General features: G+C 37.6%; 1 protein-coding gene across 4 annotated transcripts in view; it reads left to right on the top strand.

Moving 5' to 3' along the window:
* Positions 1-24,179, top strand: part of LOC122229870 (limbic system associated membrane protein) — a 651,082-nt gene that overhangs the window by 319,507 nt on the left and 307,396 nt on the right. Inside the window, exon 1 of one of the 4 annotated variants that reach the window (XM_042955416.1) lies at positions 19,452-19,527. The exons of 2 other annotated variants lie outside the window; for them this stretch is intronic. In XM_042955416.1, the coding sequence (XP_042811350.1) occupies positions 19,508-19,527 (20 nt within the window). In that variant the 5' untranslated portion in view covers positions 19,452-19,507. Of the gene's footprint in view, positions 1-19,451; positions 19,528-24,060; positions 24,101-24,179 lie in introns of those variants that run through there. One more of the 4 variants, XM_042955417.1, reaches the window with a different exon arrangement.

Raw genomic sequence — 24,179 nt, 5'->3', positions numbered from 1 at the left:
ATACATTGACAAAGTACTTATCTTACTCACTGAGGTCTCAATGCTAAACAAGAATGCAATATTTCAGTTTTTAGCTTTGGGTCTTACTGTAAGCAACTATTATTGAGTGAAAAGGTCTGCAGAAAGGCCAGTGAGTTCAAGTAATGAGAAAAGTGCAAACAAATGAAACGTGATTGGGATGAAAAATTTGAACATGTTGTGACCTTCACGTCTCTAGGTCATCACATTGCCCCTAGCTTGAGTGTTCTTAACCTAAAGTTCCTGTAATGGGCTTCTTCGAATCTGTCATCCACCTCAAATTGTTGATATTTTGAAATCAGAAGGTCATTTGATGAGCATACAATTAAAGTGAAGGGAGTTAACAAGAATACCTAAATGGCTCCCAACCTCAAGTTATGATGATAGCCTGATGCATCCATCAAATTTAGCTTTGTTGTTGTTGTTGTTGTTTGTTTGTTTGTTTGTTTTCTGTTTTTTAAACTCAGGGTCTAAGGGAAAGCTGAAAAAGATCTGTGATATTCTTAAAACCCCTGAACCCAAACCAAAACTTTGCATATGTGTATATTTTGAGCTTTTTTAAGTAGAAGTTAAACAGTGTTAGTCAATTTTCCAAGGTGTCTGAGAACCAAAGTTGGTTAAGGGCCATTCATCTAACCTGCTGGATTGCTCCAAAAGCTGGGCTCAGCCTCCTGTGAACTTTGTTTTGGTGACTGTCCTTACAGTGCTTCCCAGAAGCTTGTGTCCCTGACTTCTGCTTCAGGTAAAGAGTTACTGGGCTCCTATACTGTCTCTGAGTCTCACTCCTCTTCCAGAAACTGGTTTCTACACATTGGCTGCCAGAATTTTCTAATTGCAAAAATTTTCTTTTCCTTCTTTTATTTTTTCTTTTCATTTCATTTCTTTTCTTTTCTGCTTGTTTTCACTTCTGCTGACCACAGTGCAGAACTTACTTAGATAAAGATTATGTATTCTTAGAGAGTGGGCAACATGTTACATACATTAGTTAAGACATGTTTTTTTTTATTTCTTACTCTATAAACAAGTCCGCATCTTCTACTACTCCTCTTACTATTAATTTCTTCCTCATTTGGCCTACCAGCATACCTTGTACTTATATTATAACACATCTTATTTGAAATTTCTTAATCTATCCCTTGAACCATGAGCTCCTTTAAAAAGTTTGTCATTTATTCTATCACTAGCACCCAAAGTCATGTCTGAACAACTCTGTATTATCTTGATAGTCTTCTAAGATGGATACTATAAGGGTATCCTTGACAGTATTCTATGGAACATTACGTGGCCTCCTATTTGTAAAAGTAAACTAAAGAAATTGTCGTTTTAGTCAAAGTGACTTATGTAAATGATTGTGTATCTATCCATGGTTTTTGTTTTTTGTTTTTTGCTATCTATCAAGAACCATATTTATAATACCCCTGTCATTAGCTTGCAGAAATCACAGCACATATTGTGTTCTAACGTCGACATTTGTTTTATCTTTCTTATTATCATTTTCCATTTGCTTTAATTCCCTTGCCTCTTTTAATAAATATAACTTTCATGCATAGTTAAGCCATTTTAAATCAGTTTGGTATAGTTTATTAAGTATGATAACACACACATGTATGTAGTCATTTAATGATTTCTAGTCCCAGCCATTTATCTTATGGATGGAATCTAGTTCCCACTGAAATGAATACACACCCACCCACACATATACACACACACACACAGTTTATTTGTTTTGTTTTCTTAAAAGCTGGCTGCACTCTCACATTACATCCTTTGTCTTTTTTCAGCTGATAGATTGACGTAAGCTCCTAGTTCTTTCTTTATCCAGGACAACACAACTTATTGCTACCAAGTCCTGACTTTGACAAAATTGTTATGCAAATAGTATCTCTACAATAGAAATAAAATGTGGAATAGCATTTTGCAATGCCAGAATATATAGTGCTATAATCCATTACTAAACATCCTTGCTACACAAGTTTGTGGTCCTTTACCAGCCGAGACTCAGCCCTACCCAGACTTACTGAATCAGAATCTGCATTTTAAGAGATCCCCAGAGCATTTGTATGCACGTAAAAATTTGAAAAGCACTGATCTACATGATCTCATGGGTGAAAAATTCCACGTTAAATATTGAAAGTACAAACTTTATAATTGATGGGGAGTGGAAGTTCAGTGTAATGTAAAAACTAAAAATTGACTTGGATTTAGATTCGTATTTGAGTCTTGACTCTACTTCCTATTTTCATTTATAGAAACTCAAATTACCTCCTACTCTTTATCACGCATGTGTGTGGGTGATGGGGATACAAAGATAACTAAGACAGAGCCTCTGGTCTCACAGAGCTAACTCTGTAATCCTAAACAAATCTGTAAAAAGATGGTGGATTGAACACATATCCACTTTTGCTCTCCCGAAACTCTACTATACCTGCTAAAAAGGGATTTTGTTTCCCTAAAGACATACATACAAGGGGAGGTGGAGAAAACAAGACAAGAGAGCACAGCAAAAGCAATTTTGGAAGCTGTAAAGCAGATGGATGAGTGAAACTGATTTAGCAGACATGAAAATGCTGAAGTAACAAGGAGAGCTGAAAACCAAGCTATTTCTCTCTAAAAACTCTTTAGGAATTGGCAGCACTATTTACCATTGAAAGTTGGGGAAATATCAAGCTAGGGGTGGGGGGACAACTAATATAATAGAAGTTGTTTGTATGATGCTTAAAAATGAATTAAATCCCTAGATCTCTTCTTCTCTCCCTGCCCGTGGCTGATTCTTACTCGCTAAACTAAACAATGTCATTTAGGTTCATTCTCCTGAAGAAAGTAAAACAGAATCTCTATACTGGAGATGCCAGATACAGTTAAGAGTGGGGTACATGACAGTTGTATAGTAAATATGAGGTCCCCCACCCCAGCACTAATTTTCCACTGAGACTCCCAAATATTGGCAGCCAGATTTTACCTTATATGCAGAATATTGCACAACCCTTCTCTCGGGAATATAACCAATTCAAAAGAAAAAAAACTAGAAAAAAGAGGGGAGGCATCATAAAATAAATATCTGTTGGTCCATACTGATATAAATAATACTGAGCAAATAAATTGATGTGGGAAGGGACAAATCTCCCATGCAGAATAATTCCAAATAATCTATGTAGATACTATGCCTTCCACGAAGTGGAGCATAACTCCCTACTCTTTAAATGTAGTCTGTTCATAGTAACTTCCTTCCAAAGAGGACAGTATGAAAAGAGAGAAGAAAAAAAGTAACTGTACAGGAGAGAATCCTGACAAACAATGTTTTAGGCAGATGATTGAGGTTGGCATCAACAGTGACAAGTCATACTGATAATACGTACTCTTCATAATAAGGGTAATGAAAATGACATTTAGTCCTGTGGTTTCCTCCCCCAAACCCATAACTCCAGCCTAATTATAAGAAAAACATCAGACAAATATTATTAGAGAGACATCTTACAAAATACCTGACCACTACTCAAAACTATCAAAGTCATTGAAAACAAGAAAAGTCTGGGGTGCCTGGGTGACTCAGTTGGTTAAGCATCTGATGCTTAATTTCAGCTCGGGTCATGATCTTATGGTTCATGAGTTTGAGCCCCACATCAAGCTCTATACTCATGGTGTGGTGCCTGCTTGGGATTCTCTCTCCTAGCTCTCTCTCTCTCTCTCTCTCTCTGCCCCTATCCCACTTGCTCTCCCTTACAAAATAAATAAACTTAAAAAAATAATAAAAACAAGGAAAGTCTGAGAAAGTGTCATAGTCAAAACAGGCCTAAGAGACGTGTGGAATCCTTGATGTGATCCTGAGAAAGAAAAAAGACATTAGGCAAAAACTAAGGAAATATGAATAATGGGATGCACTTTAGTGAATAATATTTATGTATCAACATTAGCCCATGAATTGTGATAAATGTGTCATACTAATATAAGATGTTAATAATAGGGGGAAATTGTGTGGGATTTATGTTAAGTTTGTCCTAACTTTGCAATTTTTCTAAAAGTCTAAAACTCTTCCAAAACTAAAATTTATTTTAAAAATAAATAAATAACAGGGGAAAAATGAAACATCTTACAGGAACAGCACAGCCTGATTGTTCTTCAAGTTGGTTCCCAGTCAAGGAGTCCTACTCATAACACTAGAATTTTGAGTCACCATTTCTTTGATCATTATACAAGGTGAATTTATTTTAATTTACCAGTACTTCAGATACCACTTTTCCATATTAGTACATATAAATCTACTGTTTTTATTAGTCCTTGCTGCAATAAAAATTACCTAGATTTTAGTAGCTTAAAACAAAAACGATTTTATTTTTTTCTCAAGATCCAGGAATTTAGATAGGGCTTGACTAGCTGATGTGGTGTTGATAGAAGTTGTTCTGTGCTATTCAGCCCACAGTTGGACTGGTCTAGAGGGTTCATATGGGCTTCACTCAATTGTCACAATGGTAGGATGCCTGAATGGGTGGGCTCACCCAGAATTCTTGTCCAGAGTATTTAATATACATGGACTTTCCAGCATGGCAGCCTCATGAAGGTCAAACTTCTGACATGGCTCCTAGAGACGGTCTTCAAATAACTCACATTTTATTTCCCATTTTAAATATGATGAATAGCATATGAACATTATCAGATACCTAACAAATGCTGGAAAGAATATGAAAGAAAGGAGCCAAAGTGAACAGAGAAACGCTGCTTGAAGGAAAGAGAGGATTTGAACAGAGAAAACTTTGAAATATCATTAATATTTTTAAGAGAAAATATTGTAGATTGAAAAGAGGTCTTGGAAATTTAAAATGTGAGGTTAGAAAGGAAAACTCACTAGATATGTTGACAATAAAAACTGAGAAAATCTCTTAAGAAGTGGAGGCAAAAGACAAAAAAAAGATGGCAGACAAAAGGAAAAAAAAAGATGGCAGACAAAAGGAAAAAAAAAGATTGTGTTATAGGAAAAGTCTAGGAGACCTACCATCCAAATGATAATAATCATAAACAAAGAAAGTTGAAATAAAGGAAGTAAGGAAATCATTAATGAAATAGTTCAATAAAATCTTCCTGAAGTGAAAAATATGAATTTCAACCTGGGTTGAAATGATTAAAAGCACATGGAAAATATATCCACCATAAGGCACCTTAATTTGAAATTTCAGAACACTGGGACAAACACAGGAACCAGTACACATCCCAGTGGGAAAAAAGAATGGAAAAGTAAGTCACATTCAAATGATCAGATATCAGGAGATTTGGGACTTCTTAATAGCAAAACTGGAGGTTAGAATTCAGTGGAAAACATATTCAAAATTTGGGAGGAAGTTTATTTCCAATCTAGCATTCTATATTCAACAAAAGATGTTTTTTGTTGTTTTTTTTTTTTACCCTTACACTTGGTTGAAAGACATCAAATTCATCAAATAATTTACATGTCATACATCTTAATCAAGAAATTACTAAAGGCTGTGTTACAACAAAATTACTAAATAAATAGAAAAAGAGAAAGATACGAACTGGAGACAATAGGTGACTGTAGCCAGAACAGAGGCAAAGAGAAAGAACAGAATTGTAGCTCCGTAAGAAATGTAGGAAGAAAACAGTTGAGAGGGGACCAGATTCTATTCCAAGCTCCCCGCTTACTAGCTAAGATTCCTTATGCAATGTAATTGACCTATTTGTGATTCACTTTCCTTCTTTTGTAAAATGGGGATAGAGTACCTACCTTATGCAGATTGTTGTGAGAATTTAGACTAATAATATATATTTGAGCAATGCCTGGCGCAGAACGAATGTTTAGCAAATATAGGCCTTTACCATTTATTATTAAGGCCCGTCCTTGCTTTGTCCCCCATTCAGTCTCTATTAAAAGTCACATAAAAAGGAGTGCCTGGGTGGCTGAGTCAGTTAAGCATCTGACTCTTGGTTTTAGCTCAGGTCATGATCTCATGGCTCATGAGTTCAAGCCCTGCATTGGGCCCTGTGCTGACAGCATGAAGCCTGCATGGGATTCTGTCTCCCTGTCTCTCTCTGTCCTTCCCCTGCTTGCTCTCTATATCTCGCTCTCTCGAGAATAAATAAATAAACATTTTTAAAAAGTAACATAAATATATTGGCTTAAAATTTTAAGGAAAAAAAATCAGTTCTTCCCCCAAATGCATGCTACATTGTTCCCATTTTATCAGGCCATAAAATCTGAGCTAGACTAAAGATTCCATTTAAAGTGTTTCCAAAAACCTTTAAAACCTGCAAACAATTATAAAGATATGAATAATAAGCAAAACAATTCCTTCCACTTCATAAAATACTATTGAAAAGCATCTACATTTGCAAGTTATCCTGGATACTAAAAATGGTGATACTCGACTGTTAACCCAGTGGCATAAAATAAAACAAAATGTAATACCATGTAGGGACTCTGCACCCTGCTGGCATAATAACAAAACCAGACAAAGAATGCCAAATTCCTAACTTTATGACCCACATGGAGGGATGTTCCAAAGCATATGCAGATCATCGGAGTCTGAAATCTACCTGAGGGGTTCACTTTCTGTATTTTCATTGTGTGACTTATTTGGTGGATATATTAAGATAATAAATGTTGATAGCATTACTGTTAATGTTTTGTAAAAGCAAAGTTACTGTTTCTTTTAAATATGTGAGTGTGAAAAGTGTCACTACTGCTTTATTAGGTGTCTGATTTTATTACATCGCAGGATTTCATTATGCCCAGGGATCTCAGGTTTTCTAATAGCAGACCCTAAGGCACCAGAAAAAAATGTAGTTCTGGAATGCATATATTTTGTGAAATAAGGGATAATATAATGAACACATTCACAACCAAATAGGAATAACAGCTTCCCTTTCTACCTTCATCCTACCATCGCATGCACTGTCCAGGATTGCTCTGGGCACTGCTCCCAGCCCATGTTTCCAAAGAGCAACCCAGCACAGAGAACACTGTGACAGATTCAAAAAACAAAAGGCACCAGACAATTTACAATTATGTTATTCAGACTGTTGCAGTAAGAAGGAAGGAAGCATGGGGTTTAAGGGCAGGGAGTTATCAGACTCTTATGGAATCATGAGGAAGGATGGGGATGAGTCTTAGCTCCTATTATGTGAGGGCACTGGGGTTCTTTGCAGCTAGCCATTTCCAGGAACACAGAGCGGGGAGATTTTCTAACCATTCCTGCTTTCCCGGAATGCAGGCTTTAGATAAAGTTCTTTTTTCCCCACGTGGTCTGACTATTTCCTTTCTTCCCATTCAGAATGTCAGCTTACTAAATTACATCTCAATCAGTGTTTTCCTCAGTGTGGACATTTTTGGGAACCTCCTTCCTCATTGCGCTTTGTATCTTGCAATCATTGACCCCCTTGATTCATTTTAAAAAATGTCTCACATGTCATCTTTCTTCATTCCATTTTTGTGGCTAGTAAATAAAAACAATAGTAATGATAAAAACAACAATGACAATATCCACAGTTATTTAGTAACAATTATCGATCATTTTCTACATGCCAGGTACTACTCTAAGGTCTTTACATGTAGTGATTTATTAAACCCAAAAATAATCCAGTGAAGAAACAGAGACTGAGAGACGTGAAATAATTTGCCTAGATTATTACATCTGAAGTGTGGTACAGCTGAGATTTGATCTTCTTCAGTCAGCCTGCTCCAATTACACTACTCTAATGTCAGAATCCCACAGCACAAAGCAACAAATGCACGTGGGGACACAGCCCAGTGTTAGAATCACTTACAAATCCTGAGAGTCTTAGTGAGGGAGGGTCTTTGTGGCTTAGGGAAACAACTTCCCCAACTAAGGTGTATTTTACTGAGCACAGTGAGTTAACATTATAGTCTAGTCTCAGACCTGACATATTACACAGATATTCATGTTGGTTGTCCCAGAATTTCTGTTCTATGGGAACACTGTCTAGAACTACTAGTAAGTAGGTGAGAGGAAATTATATTATTCAATGATTAGCACATACTACTTGTCTAATACAATCATTTTTATTTATTTATTTTTTAATTTTTTTTTAACGTTTATTTATTTTTGAGACAGAGAGAGACAGAGCATGAACGGGGGAGGGGCTGAGAGAGAGGCAGACACAGAATAGGAAGCAGGCTCCAGGCTCTGAGCCATCAGCCCAGAGCCTGACGCGGGGCTCGAACTCACTGACCGCGAGATTGTGACCTGAGCTGAAGTCGGACGCTTAACCGACTGAGCCACCCAGGCGCCCCTACAATCATTTTTAAAAGCAGAGTTCAGGAGTGCCTGAGTGGCTCAGTAGGTTAAGCATCTGACTTTCGCCCAGGTCATGATCTCATGATTCACAAGTTTGAGGCCCGCGTAGGGCTCTGCACTAACAGCTCAGAGCCTTGAGCCTGCTTCAGATTCTGTGTCTTCCTCTCTCTCTGGCCCTCCCCTGCTCATGCTCTGTCTCTCTCTCTCTCTCTCAAAAATAAATTTAAAAAATTAAATTTAAAAAACTGTAAAAAGAATATGTTACTTGAATTAACTATTAGTAAATACAATATATTGCAAATTCCTGTTATTAAAATGGCCTAGTGTGGGCTACAAGAGAAATGAAGATCTCAATATTGGTGTAGATATTGTGGGGTGAATTAGCTTAGGAGGTTGAAAGAAGATTCCCTGGAGAGACAGCACAGTTAGCTCTTCTGATAGTTCTCTTTTCAAAGCAAACTCTTTCCTATCTTCCTTCTCCAAGTACAATTACCAGGAGTTCCTGAACCTGCCTTGTACATTCTACCAGATCCTGTGATTCCAACTGCAGATTCCTGGGCTGGTTTAGACGTTGAAAAAACAAAACAAAACGCAAGATATTATAAGCTATGGATCAAAAGATCTATCTATAAATACTAAAAGGTTGAGTAAAGATTGTAACATTTAACTATTAAATGAATGACTATTTTATAGGATGTGAGCCATTCTAGTTCCTAAACTTTTTATTAGTTTTCTTATAGTCATTTGGAAGCGCATGCCCATCCCCACACCTCTCCTTTGAGTTCTAAGGGAAGGATGTACTACTAGCTGTTTTAGACCGTGTAGTCAGGCTGAATTCTGTTCTCTCCCATTCTGCCCTTCATCATATATTTGAGCCTATTTGTGAAGGTGCACACACCTGCATACTGTCTATCACTAAAGAAGTGATTGGTTTTGATCGGCTGTAGACCCAGGATCCACATTTTTGAGGGGTGTCCCTCTCCTGACCTTCAACTCCCTTGTTAAAAACATCTGCAGAGCTCCAATTTCTCTGGCATAGCTATTCAGTATCCCAGGTTAAAAAGTAACTTTCTGTTTTGTAATCCAGGTAGAAAGTCTTATCTTTGCAAGAAAGCAGGCCTCATCTAGAGCACAGGGCTTCCGTCCAGGTAAATCCCACTGAGTAATTATCTTTCACATAGTGGAGGAGAAGCTGTCTTCTACACTCCAAACCCTTCTATTCCTCTCCCCATCCTTGCCTTTGAAAATTCAGTGTAAGTAGCAGAAGCAGAGGGGCTTTCCCGTGTTGCCAACTGGTTGCCAGAGTTCACTTGATTTTTCAAAACATGCTTTACCGAGACCAGCTCAACCTCACTGAAACCACATTTTAAAATAGGCAGCCAATAACGGCCCTCATTAGAAGACTCCTATTAGAAGAAGAGTAAAAAGGGAATGAATGTCATTACCCAAATTAATTGATAAATTATTAGAATTAATGAAACAGAATAAACTAATAACAGTCTTACAAATCTGTGCAAATAACATACTTCACAAATTTTTCATAACCTATGATAAAAAAGTGAGTGTGAAAGGGAGAGAAGGAAGGAAAAGAGAAAGGACTGTATTACTTTGTGAAGATCTGTTTTTACAAAGGGTGTTACAGGCTGAACTTGCAAAGTTGGGACATTTTGAAATCAGTTATTTATTAAGTGATTCTAAATAAGCTCTTTGGACACTCTAATGGCATTGATGAAAATAAAGAATTTACTCCTGTGTCAGTGTAAATTCATGAACCCACATGTGTCAAGAATTGCTTTTTGTTAGGCACCAGTCAGAGGGAGTAAACTTCTTATGGATCAAAGGAAGACACTATGTAACTGTTTCTCAGCCACAGTGCCTGGTTGCCTTCACACAGCCCACAGCCAGCTGGCCTCCAGTCAGCTCCCAAACTCTTTCTATTGAGAAGATGTGCCTGGCAGTCTGAGACTGCATGAGAAGCTGGAAGGTCTTTGTAGCAGTTGGTACAGTCACAACGTGCTTCAACAGTGGCTAGAAGAGTCTCAAAGGACTGGCTGGCATCATTTATTTCCTTATCTTATACTGTGTATCACCAGCTATGGCAAAAAAAGGGAAAAAATATCTAGGCAAACTGTAAAATACCTCTTAAAGTAGCCAAGAGCCCTGTAAATGTCTTCAACATGCTAACGATCCCACCCTCCAAACTTTCAAAAGGCTTTCAGAGAGTTGATGGCTCTTCTAGGTTTGTGTGTGTTGATCCTCAAGGCCCAGACGTGCACTGTTTAGAATTCTGGAGTCTGCTGTGAAAGCACCTGGGATACCCAAGGAACAGCTGTAATTCTAAGCTTCCACTTCAGCTGTGGTGTGTTTCAGGAGGATGGCAAGTAAAAGTGCATTAAGTCAAGTATCATTCTCGCCTATAGCATCTTCTTCTTGCTTTTCATCTGACATTGAGAAGGAGTGGTATAGCCATGAGGTCTTTTGGGGAGATTTTGGCATGCTGTCACACCCAGCATCGCCAACTGGAGAGGTAGGGTGAATAGGTTTAGTATTTTAAAGTACCATGAAAGAGTTAATTGTGTCTTCCGATTTTAGAGAAGTTTGCCCTACTTCACTTGTGTGTGGTCTGCAAAGGATCACCCTGCAACAAACATGTTTTCTACAACGCCTTTGTCCTGTGCCACTCTGGTATCTGATCTTCTACACTATTTAAAAATGAAGGATTTAGGCAAAAATAATATCATAGAAAGGGTTGATAGCTCATGTAATATTCTTAATGTCTTCTAATCTTACATGTAAAATAATACTTGATATTCCTACATGATGGACAAAGATTGGGTGAACTACATGGGAAAGAAACACAAGCAGGTCTCCTTTGCTTTTTGTTCTTGGCTTGTTGATTTTTTTTTAACATTGCCTCAGGCAAATTTGCATCTGGTATTAGCCTCCCAGAAACAGACTTTACTACACTGTGGAGAATGCTCTCCACTTATTTGTTGCTTGGGGCTAAAAGGCTGAGCTGTTTTGCATTGAATATGTATCTTTTGATCTTGCTTTATTTTCCTCTTGCTATTTTGTTGCTGCTAAGAGCTGATGATTAGGAGAAATCCCTAAGTGAAAACTGCCAAAGGGGTTTGAAATGATGAGATTGGACTCAGTGGACAGTGCTCACAATGAGTTCTGTGGGGGCCACAGGGGCCCTGTGTAGAACTCAGTGATTGGGAAAGAAAATCAGCTTAGGCTCACTTAGAGAAAGCATCTCCTTAATGAACAGTACATTCTTTGCTCTTTTGTGCTCTGATTCTGGCCTCTAAGTGCAGATTTTTCTTAAATTCCTATTTTGTTACCCTCAATCACAGTATTCTGTGATTCAGGTGTTATACAGAGGTAGAATAGTGCACAGGAAATTGTATATTTGAAATTTCCTTCATTGTTAGAGAATTTTTTATTGAATGCCCGCAGATTTTTATGTGCTCAAATCATTTCTGAACTGATATACTTAAAGAAATGAGGGACTCTGACTTCCTTAATTTTATACTTTAACAAAGGTATAATTTTAATGTGAAGCATCATGTGACATGGCAGTAGGTCTTGTCTAGAGAAAAGAATGTTCACAAAGATTAAGGGATTCATATTACTTAAGAGCAAAAGTTAAAGACATATAAATAAGCCTTTTTCTTTGATTCATGGTCTCAGTTTGTGAAGAGGATGGCAGAAAATAAATGGAATGAGCGGAAGTGACACATAAAAAATAAACAAAAATGTATGATTTATACCATGTCTATTAAATCACTGTATTCTAGACTCAAGCCAGAATAAATATACTGATTAATACTTAATAATTAGTAGAAAAAAATATATATTCCACTTCTGAATAAGGCCATCCACACCACGATTCCTGAAGATTGAATACAAGGTCATATCTTGAGCTATAGTAATTCCTTTAATAGAATTCTTTGGGAGAATACCTTGATTGAGGGTAACAGAACAGGAACTCTAAGAAATCTTTCCTTCGAGGACAATAAAAAGCAAGATATAAATCATTAAAAAACATTGTGTTAATGCGTATACTTTTCTCATTCTGTATTTTGGGGAAGTTTTTCATGATCCTCATGACTGTAGACTGCCATCCAGAAAGAAAAGATATATCATGTAATAATCAGAGAAAAGAAGTGTACAAAATTTACTGATATTAAAGACTGGAGATAGTTTTATCTCGAATATCTAGAGTGTCCAATATTGACTGGAAGCCTCTAGAAAGCCTAAATTCAGTAGCTTCCCAGACAACAAAGTATCAGTGAAGAAAATTTCACTTTATCTACCTCTTTATCGCCCTTCTTGGTTGTTTTCTTGGTCATATTATTATCTTTTTTTAAGTTTATTTATTTATTCTGAGAGAGAGAGAGAAAGAGAGACGATGGGGGTGGGGGGGTGGGGGGGCAGAGAAAGAGGGAAAGAGAAAATCCCAAGCAGGCTCCATACTGTCAGCATGGAGCCTCATGCGGGACTTGAACTCATGAACCTGTGAGATCATGACCTGAGCTGAAATCAACAGTCGTTTGCTTCACCAACTGAGCCACCCAGGCATCATGGTTATATTATTATTTTGAAATAAAAATAATTGCTAATTTCACAGTGAAATATAGTGGGGAATGAAAAATTTTAAAAAGTTTTTGAGATCAAACTGGCCTATTTCACTAGAGATGAACAGTGAAATGATTGGGTATGACTTAGTCACAGACCCTCCATAAGTTCACAAAGATTAGGTTATGTTGCCCTTGGTGTGACATCTAAATATTAATAAAAAATATTAATTTCTATCTATAAATATGAACCTCTAGGGCAGGAGACACCAGTAAGATAATATCAAGGATAGTATTCAAGTCCACTAGACAAGAAAAGGGGCGATGGTGAATTTGAAAACATCTTATGTTTTCACCATACAGCATATATTTAGAAATTCTTTGAGTTAAGTTTCCACTGCATATTGTATTTCTTTTTTAAAAAATTTGTTTTTAAATATATATTAGAGTGCATCATAGATACATCCTTAAAAAGATAGTATCATCTCTTCTAGGCAGAAAGAGACAGAGAAAATGATAGCAACAAGTGAAGGAAAACAAAATGGTTGGGTTAGAAAAGACCAAAGGGTCTCCTCCTGCCACACTCCTCTTTTGAAACCATTGAGAATAGTAAGACTCTTCTACCTTCAAGATTGTATTTGGAAGCAGAAATCTCTAAGAATTTGAAATGAAAAGAGAAACATTCTGACATATTCACTCATCCATTGAACAATTATTAAGAAATTTTGTGTCAGGCATTTTGTGAGGCAATAGAGACCCAAAGATGGAGAAGATATGGTTGTCCTTCATTTTTAAAATAGTGATGAGACAGAAAAAGAATTAAAATGCTAGGGCAATCAAGAAAGCAGCTACAGAATTAGAGCATGCATCACAAGGGAAGGCATACCTGAGATGGATTGTGTAGTAAGTAGGAAATTGCCAAATGAAAGAATAAAGTTCCTAGCAGAGAGGGAGTTGTAATGTCAAGAGAACAAGCTGGAAAGGTAGGTTGCACTGACATAGGTTATACTAATCTATTTGAACTGTGAAAAGTAAAAAGACCAAGTGCATTTAAACAAGAGGATTACATGATCAGCTTCATGTATGTTCTGCATAAAGGATGAATTTTGTAACTGTTAGCGAGGGATGAAATATCGGAAGTCAGAATACCAGTTAGTTATCAGAGGCTATAACGCTAGCTAGAAGCGGTATTGACAACAGATGAGAAGATCCCAAACAATGATAGTGATAGTATGGATGGAGACTAGGAGTCAATCTTTGGGGGGGAAATGTAAAAATATATTTGATTATATAAATTACATGGAGCAGAAGGCAGCAAGGATGGCTCTGTGGCTACTAGTTTGGATTAATAGATGGATTATGATCCTATTAACTGAAACTGGAGGTTTAGAAGGAGGAAAATAATAAGATGGAAGATGAGTTTGGTTCAAAATAAGCTGAATTTAAGGTGCCTTCAGATATCTATGTGGAATAGCTGAGTATGCTGTTTTAGATACCAAAATGATGAAATGTAATTAAAGCAAAAACAAACAACAATAAACAACAAATGAAATGTATTAAGACAACTCTGTGAAGCAAGGAGAGAAGAGAAATACAATCCTGGAGGTGAGTGGAGAAAGAGGAGCAGATTATGGATATTAAGAAACGGTAGGAGTTAGGATGACAGACAAGGAAATGAAGAATGAGTGGCATATTGTGTTGAAAGCTATACAGAGATTAAGTAGGACAAATACTTAAAAAATAAATACATGGGATTTGGCTATGAGTGGATTACCAACATCCTTCTAAAAGTGGTCTTAACTGAGCCAGGTGGAGGTGACTTGTCCTTAGGGGAGAGTGGACATTAGTCAATGTAAAATTGACTACTACTATCAACATTATGATTAATAACATAACACTAACATTATGTTGACTGTTAATTAGTCCCTGCCATTCTTGCTGCTACTCAGATCTAGTTCCTGAGCACATATAGAGATTTCAACAGAGTACCTGGTGCCATGTCAATAGATCTTGACCATAAATGGTAGTATAAGTAATCCAGAAGAAATAGAAGAATGATTTCAAAACAATGTCTTATTAATCTTCACTTAGATTTAGCTCTTCCTCTCTCTCTCTCTCTCTCTCTCTCTCTCTCTTTCTCTCTCTCTTTCCCTGTCGTATCATTTAACAGCCATATTTTGAGAGTCACTGTTAGAGAAGATGCCTCTTTTGTAATACACTCTCAAAGGTAGAATGCCCTAGGGACAGAGAGGGGTGGGAAAATGAAATACAGATTCTCTCAGGCTGTAGAGATGGTGCTTTTGAATCATGTGACTCTTCCTAGAACTCACTGTGTGACCTTCACCTTGAAATATCTGCGTGTCTCTCTAACTGAGGCTGGCTGTGAAATTTTAGAATTAAATTACGTGGTGGAAGTTGTAGTACCAAAGGTAATGGCCTTTAACTTCCTCTGTCTTCCAGGTCCAGACACCAGTTACTTCCTGTCCCTCCAGCCCCCTCCCAGGTCAGGGCTCTATGTAGTTTGGGGATTTCAGTGTCAGGTACCAATCTCCAGTTGGAGTAGGCTGAGTTCATTACAGTATTTCACAGATGGATTTTCATCTCAAATTCATCAAGTCTTGCCTTCATGCCCATTTTCTCGGTAACTTCTGAAGCTATTTTTAATGACTTGAGCCCTAGTCCCATTCACATCCTGATTGTAATTATGGTCAAGACAGGCCTTCAAGGAAAGGTTTAGGTGAGGGGGGAAAATGATGTGAAGAGAAAGGAGAAAAGCCATAAGAATTGGATATTATACAAGGATGAAGACCTTCTTACATCATTGTCCTTCAAAAGAAAGTCCTGAGGTGGGTGGGGGGGGGGTGGGCAAAGTACTTTTGGAGTTAGGAAACAAAGGAGTCAAGGTGGGGTAGAATGTGGGTGATGGCAAAGCAAACGTTGAAGTCAGAAAAAGCCCAATGATTATAATTCTCCATGTGAGAACTGTCCGTGTGATTTATAAGCATTCATCAGTGATCTATTGGCTTCTTGTCAGTGGGGGGAGGGGACTACTATATTTCCTTCAGCTAAGATGGATCTGTTTGATAATATGTGCTCCTTCAATTTGCAGCTACCAGAAGCCCCTATTTCACATCTGTATCCACAAAGGACATTTAAAAAAATAGACTTCTTTTGCTCTTTATTTTCATCTGCCTTAATTTCTTTTGCCTCTACCCATAAAGACAAACTAGACAGCAGAGCCCTTTTCTTAACCCACTGAGCCACCCAGGTGCCCCTGCAGAGCCCTTTTCTAATGGTAGCTCTGATAGACAGTCCCAATACTTACATATTTACTTATGTACTTACTGTGTGTTAACTCTGTTATATCATACATGCTGTATTTATTAATTGCCATGTCTTAGAGGGCATAATTTGATCCAAATTATATCTAAATGCATGTAATGAGGAATTGTATTATAACGTGGTTCTGCTCCAGTGATAACATTTACATAATGCTGTGTATGATAAGACTATAAAGTAAGGGGCTGGGTTTTCAAGTAAGACTTATGGGAAATAGTCTCCTGACTTTACAGCCATGTCTCATGCAATAGAATATTCATCCTAACTGCATTATAATTTATTATGAGCACTTCTATTTCCCTCTACTGCTAGAACGAGATAAAGAGTAAACTCTGCAAACTATAGAGCACATTTTTTACTTCTAGAAGTTAGCATACATTTGATATTTACTTTGTAATGATTCAGAAGGTAACAAAATTTTCTTTAATTAGCTGTGCAATTGTTTTTAATTGCATAGCGAGTAAAAATTTTAGCTATAATTCTGAGCCAGGATTCTCAGACTAATTTTATTCTTTCAAAGGTACCTAAAGGTAGCTTTATTTTCCCCTTCTAAATGAGAGGGGTTTTTCAGAAATAACAGAGACGCATAGCAAGAATCCAAACAAAAGCAAAATTTAAGATTGCTTCTCATCCTCACTCAACCAAGTGGTGAGGAAAGAGGAGAATCTGTAGTTTAAAAGAGAGGAACGAGTTATAGATGCGTGTACTTCAGCTAGAGGATAATTGCCAGTCACATACTGAGAAGAAGAAAAGATAAACCTTGTTCTTGCAACCTGAGGGTTTATAAAGCGTAGACAGTGACTCATCCAGTCCAAGAGGAACCCCAATTCTGCCAAGCAGATTGTAGTAGATCACAATGTACAGCATGGACCAGTTGTTATCCTCTGTCCAGGCTGCCCTCGGCTCTAACTGGATCTGATAGAAAGTGCTGAGGCATTTAAGACCTAAGCTGCCTGTGCACAGGTGTTCCAAAAAACAAAAACAAAAACAAAACAAAACAAAACAAAAACCTTCCAAGTGTTCACAGATGGCATTAGTGCCTCGATTTACACTGTTGTACCATAATAATACTGCATCATCTTGCTTTCAATTTAACACCTGTGGGTTTTAGGGGACCAACTACTGACTAGAGAGACCAGAGGGGTGTCAGATGCAAGAGAATCCAGGCCTGTAAAAGGAGTTTGCCCCAGAAATACCTGTTAATAAGCAAGGAATTGGATTAAACCGTTTCTGGAGGTTGCTGGATTTCGCCTAACAATGGGATTTATACAGAATGAAATGCCCAAAATTCAAATTATGAAATGTGATGGGGAAAAGGTTTTACTAGGCTCTCCCAAAGCTTACTGGGTATTCTAAATACTTTAGTCCGTTTAATAATCACAATTGTATGAGAAGATAGTCCTTATCCTTGTTTTACTGAAGAAACATATGGAAGCTCTTTGTTAATAGTGAACCCTTTCAGGGCCAGACACTGCTCTGTATATTTAAAATTCACGCATTTAAACATTACAACTACCCATTGAAGTAGAAAATTTTATAGTCTTCACCATACAGATGAAGAAACTCAGGCACAGAGAAGGTCAGCAAATATCCTGAGAGTACAGACCAAGGATCTGATGGAGCTAGAGTGAATGCAGAGCAGGAAGCTGACTCTAGCTCCTCAGCCTGAACCCGTAAATATGCCCAGTGCTGCCTTTCCTCCACTAGGTAACTTGCAGAAGCTGCTAAACTATGGAACCCATGACTTTTCCATTTCACTACTGACAAGGAAATGGAGAATCTTGAATTATGGTGCAATTAAGAAAATCATGATTTATTTTCTAAACCAATGGAGACTCTGGAAAGAACCTAGAAGAGTTATTTTCAACCACTTATAAACGTTCCTGGGATTGATCCTAGCTGTGACTGAGATAGAACTCAGTTCTTCCCTGGTCTTAGCCTCAATTCTGACCACTTTTTAAAATTTCTATCTTCTGGGACACCTGGGTGGCTCAGTTGGTTGAGCGTCCAACTTTGGCTCAGGTCATGATCTCACAGCTCATGAGTTCAAGCCCTGAGTCGGACTCTGTGCTGACAGCTCAGAGCCTGGAGCCTCCTTCGGATTCTGTGTCTCCCTCTCTCTCTCTCTCTGCCCCTAACCCATTCTCATTCTGTCTCTGTCTCTCTCAAAAATAAAGAAACGTTATTTTTTTTTCTTAATTTCTATCTTACTGTTTTCCATTCATTTCTTCTGTGTGGAGAGATGACACAATTGATGTGAAAACAAGAGGAACACAGACTGTCTTAGAATTGACAGTTTGCTGAGATAGACTCAGAACTTAATTTGGTGGTTGATTTCTGCTCTTTCTCTACTTGCTTTCCTCACCTGTACCACCTGCATGGATACGGGTTAATGCTTCTTAAAGAAAATGAACCTGAAGATATAGCAATACATGTATAATATATTTATGCTTATCTAAGGATGCATGTATGACTGGACAAGTGCTCACTACTGATAGTAAGAGATAAAAAACATGTCTAGGGAGGACTTTTCATTGCTTTAGAAATGACAGACTGTCCTGGCTTTATGATTTGCCATTGTGGATTCTTTTTTGCTCTTATAGGTGATGAATCATTCTAGTAGATAATAACCCAAACACAGAGAGGGTGCTTTGTCAACATAGCAAATGCAAATAACTGGTGCAAATTGAATATTTAAAGAATTACATGATTGATCAGAAAGACTGGGTAATAATATATTTAGTGGGTGTCATCAGACTCTCTGAAGAGAGAAACTTTTTGAATGGTCTAGGGAAATCGATGGTTTTCCTTTATAGCCACTGCTATGTATAACTATTTTCTTCTTATCTACCATACTCTCATCATGATAGAATATGAATATGACCATAGAAATTATTTTATATCTTATAAAAGATGTAAATCATGTACATCATGATTTATGTACATCCACGTACATCACTTCATTTTATTCATGGAACTACCCTAAGAGTAGTTCTAGGGGGTTGGGTCAAGTATCATTAGCTTTATTTTACTTATGGAAAACTAAGATACAAAAAGGGTAGATGAATTACCTGTGTTCTGAAAGTGAGAACTAAAATCAGTTATCCTGCAGGAACTAAACAGTATACCTTTTACCCTAACATTCCAACAGAAGTGTAAAGATTCCTAAATCGTCATGACAGTAATAGATTCACTTGAATCTGGTTCCTGTGGTTTGCTGCCTCTCTGTTCTCACCCACTCTGGAATATATGTTGCTACTTGTCTGTGTGTGTTCATATGCATGGGTGCATGCAGGCACTTGTACATGAATGTGTGCAAAGCAGCTAGGGTAAGGAGAGATTATCATACCATGTAGATACTCTGTTGGTGATAACTGACTAAAATTCAGTAGGAATCTAGAAGAATAAATTATTATCAAACTAAGATCGGTTTCTGGTCCAAGAGGATCAAAACTAAGGGAGCATATATGCATAAGAACAAGAGAATGAGGGGTGCCTGGGTGGCTCAGTCAGTTAAGCGTCCGACTTCGGCTAAGGTCATGATCTTGCAGTTTGTGGGTTCAATCCCCACGTTGGGCTCTGTGCTGACTGCATGGAGCCTGAAGCCTGCTTCAGATTCTGTGTCTCCTTTCTCTCTACCCCTCTCTCACTCATGGTCTGCCTCTCTTTGTCTCTTTCTCAAAAATAAATAAACATTTTTTAAAAATGAACAAGAGATTGAGGCCAAGAGCGTAGGCAGGGTTAAAAGCCAGAAATCAAGTCTAGAAGGAGGTAGAGATGGAGCAAGGCAGCGAAAGAGCTGAAGCTACTTGCTACAGACAAGACTAGCAGGTACACATAAGGGTCAGCAATGAATCCCCACAATAATCTTAATTTCTGAGTTTAATCTCAGAACATGGTAATGAAGCAGAGATGACCCAAAATGGTTAATAATTTAAAAATATTTAAATTTGGGGCGCCTGGGTGGCTCAGTCGGTTGAGCGGCCGACTTCGGCTCAGGTCACGATCTCACGGTCCGTGAGTTCGAGCCCCGCGTCGGACTCTGTGCTGACTGCTCAGAGCCTGGAGCCTGTTTCGGATTCTGTGTCTCTCTCTCTCTCTCTGACCCTCCCCCGTTCATGCTCTGTCTCTGTCTGTCTCAAAAATAAATAAACGTTAAAAAATTTTTTAAAAATAAATAAATAAATAAATAAATAAATAAATAAATAATAAAAAATAAAAATATTTAAATTTGTTAACTAATTTGGCATATATTGTTTTTAATGTGTTTGCATAGTGTTCCTGGAATTCCTTATACTTAAAATAATATGATAAAGTCAGACTAAGAACTTCTGACTCCAGAGAGCCTACATTATTCCATCCTTTGCAATTCTTGATTTCACACACTAATGCTGGGAATGGACAACTTTAGGTCTTATTCCAAGAATGTTTCCTTCTACATTTCATGATAGTGTGGTGGATTCAGTAAGGATTTTGTTTGTAGGGTTAAGTTTACACAGCAAACAGCATCAAAATAAAGGGCCAGCACATTGTTGAATACTTCTTTCCCATCCACATCTTGAGTCGTTACATGTCTTACATGTCATGTAAGGGAGAGTCACAAATGTGAAAAATAATAAAAGTTAATTAAAAAGTAGCTTTCCAATTAAGAAAGGTTAATAATTTCCTTAAATCTCAAATTGCCCCAATTGAGTTGATTCTTCCTTATCTGTTCTGGATGTTACAGACCCATTTATGTAGAGAAAAAAAGAAAAAGACTAAGGTTAAATGATTTCTCCAGCATTATTAGGAAGCAACCAGGTTATAGCTTCCCCATTCACCATCATTTGTGTACAGATCTTCCTTGACTCATGGTGTGGTTACCTCCCAGTAAACCCAACATAAGTTGAAAATATCTTAAATCAAAAGTGCCTCACCTACCGTACATCTTACCTAGCCTATCCTACTTTAAGTGTACTCAAAACACTCACATTAGCCTACAGTTGGGCAAATTCACCTAACACAATGCCTATTTTATAATAAAGTATTAATGTCTTATATAATATATTGAATGCTGTACCAAAAATGAAAAACAGAATGGTTGTCAGCATATCGGTTGTCCACCCTCGTGATGGCATGGCTGATTAGGAGCTACAGCTCACTGCCACTGCCCTGCATCTTGAGAAAGTAACCGACCATATATCAGTAGCTGGGGATAAGATTTATATTCAATATTCAAAGTATGATTTCTACTAAAAGTGTATTGCTTTCACACTGTTGTAAAGTCAAGAAATTTTAAGTCAAAGCATTGTAATCTGGGGACTGTCTGTGCAAGATTATCTTGATGTATAATTATGGTACTAAAGTAACACAGTGGGGTGCCTGGGTGGCTCAGTCGGTTGAGCGCCCGACCTCGGCTCAGGTCATGATCTCGCAGTTCGTGAGTTCGAGCCCCGCGTCGGGCTCTGTACTGACAGCCCAGAGCCTGGATCCTGCTTCAGATTCTGTGTCTCCCTCTCTCTCTGCCCCTTCCCCACTCATGCCCTGTCTCTCTCTGTCTCTCAAAAATGAATAAACGTTAAAAAATATATATAAAGTAACACAGCAAAGGGGCATGTTTCATTTACTACTAACTTATAACCACAGCATGACTAGACTTCATTGTGGTGTTTCTGTCATGAGCATGACTTACGATTCAGGGACTTTGCTGGTGGCAGTTAAGTGTCTATAAATTAAGATGCATATGCTTATGAAAAAAACACCATTACACTGTAGACGTTTGCCATATGCTACCAGATATTTAAACCAAGAGACAGTGGTCTAACTCAGGGTTTGTCAGCTTCAGGCCTGTAGACATTTGGGGTATCTTTATTGTGGAGGTTGTCCTTTATCTTGAAGGATCTTTAGCAGCATCCTTAGCCTCTACCCACTCAATGCCACTAGCAACCTCCCCACTTCAGGTTGTGACAACAAAAAAATGTCTCCAGATTATTTCCAAATATCATCTGCAACCATGATTTACCCCCACTTGAGAACCACTAATCTCACTGTTCTTTCTTAATTTTTAAAATAAATCTCTTACCTATCCAGTTCCACTGCCCTGATCCTTACAATTAAGTATGAGGATCAATAACTGGTAAAAGATTGAGAAAATGTTCTCACTTGTGATCAACGGATAAATACAAGATTATATTCTTCAGAAAGAAAGGAACCTTTGGATAAATTCTAATGGTAAATTGGTACATTTTTAGCAGTAATATTTGTTAAATATGAATAGATGTGCCTAGAGGCAATTGAACAGGCTTAAAATCTGGTAGATCTGTATCACTTATATCATGGATATATTGTCAGTAAATATGCTATTAAGAAATCTATTGCTACAGATTGAATTTAGCATTTCTTTTCTGCCTCCAATTATAGTCATCGTTTTAGAAGCAGGCTTATACAGTATGAGTAGAGCTGTCGATGTACCTGTTTGTATAAATGTACATAATATGCTTGGTATAAAGTGTTTGCAGAGATCCGATGCTTGAGATTTTTATGGGTGCATTGATTTTTTGTGACAGTTTTATGGCTGCAGATATACGGAACGAGGAACATAAAAATGTGTTTGTTTGCCCTTCCTGTAATTTTTTCAAAGCTGATTTAAAAAACAAAAATCTCAGGCCCATAGGTAAGGTAAGTAACCCACGTGATATTTGCAGATTCATGGTTAAAGTGGGCAAGCCAGTAAACATTTATCTACTGCTTTATGTTTCTTTTTACTTTTTCACATGTGACATAGAGTATGTGATTCCCAGGGATGATGTTTCTTCATAATGGAAACAATGAGCATACACGTTTCTGTCCTTCACTTTTATGTTAATACCACACTCAATAATTCTCTGTAAATTTACCTTTGGATCTGATACTTTAAAAAAAAAAATATTTTGAGAGGGGTGGGAGAGAGAGAGAGACAGAGAGAGAGAGAATTCCTAGCAGGCTCCACGCGTTCAGTGCAGAGCTCATTGCAAAACTCAATTCCACAAACTGTGAGGTCATGATCTGATCTGAAATCAGGAGTCTGACATAACTGAGTCTGACCGACTGAGCCACTCAGGCACCCCTGTATCTGATACTTTTAATTATTTCTTAAGAAATGTTAAAATAATTACCCATTCATCTTCACTTCTTAGATAATTAATAAATATTTGATACTTGTTAAATACCAGTTTGTTAAATTCAGTTTATTTATTCTACATTTCAGTGAGCGCCTACTGTGCACATGGTGGGTGTATGCTGTTAGGTCCCTTGAGAGCTCCATAGGTGAATTCAGGAGGGTCACTTTCATTAATAAGCATACAAGGAAAGATAAGTGCAAATAATTCTAATGCAATGTGGAGTACAGTGAGGTCATAAGAAGAGCCAAATAAAAGGATGGGATACTAATAATAGAAGAGTTCCTAGAGAGATGTATTATATCCCCATGTTCTCAGTTGCCTGCCAAAAAAATCCCACCTGAAGTGGAGGGACATTCTCTGCCCCTCTCTTCTTGGCACCAACACCCACTCTTTTAAAGGAGCAGTCCTTTCTAAATCCTGGAATGATTTGCAGCATTGTAAACTCCTGGAAGAAACACTCTATTAAATCTAAACAATACATAACACATATAGATTTTTAAAATACATCTCTTCACACGTTTCCAGCTGTAGCCATGGCTGATTTTGAAGATAAAGTCATTAAGTATCCATTTCTGAACTAGATTAGCTGGTATTGAAGCAGCATTCGAGGTGGGGGGGGGGGGGTAACTCATTATTATGTCATGATGGCATGGCATGAGAATTCTCATTTACTCTAGAGGAATGCCTAATGCACAGCTAAGCCAACTCACTTCCTATATGGGAGCACATGATGCTTGCTGGCCAGTCAGTGCATGCTGGGAACGTGGGTCTGCATTAAATTGGCATTTAACCATTTTTGAATAACTAGGTGCTCTGTGACTACTGTGTGTCACTAGTTATTT

The sequence above is a fragment of the Panthera leo genome, chromosome C2, assembly GCF_018350215.1.
Source record: "Panthera leo isolate Ple1 chromosome C2, P.leo_Ple1_pat1.1, whole genome shotgun sequence".
Taxonomy (NCBI): domain Eukaryota; kingdom Metazoa; phylum Chordata; class Mammalia; order Carnivora; family Felidae; genus Panthera; species Panthera leo.
The sequence above is the reverse complement of the archived record's forward strand: the minus strand, read 5'-3'. Positions and strand labels throughout refer to the sequence as shown.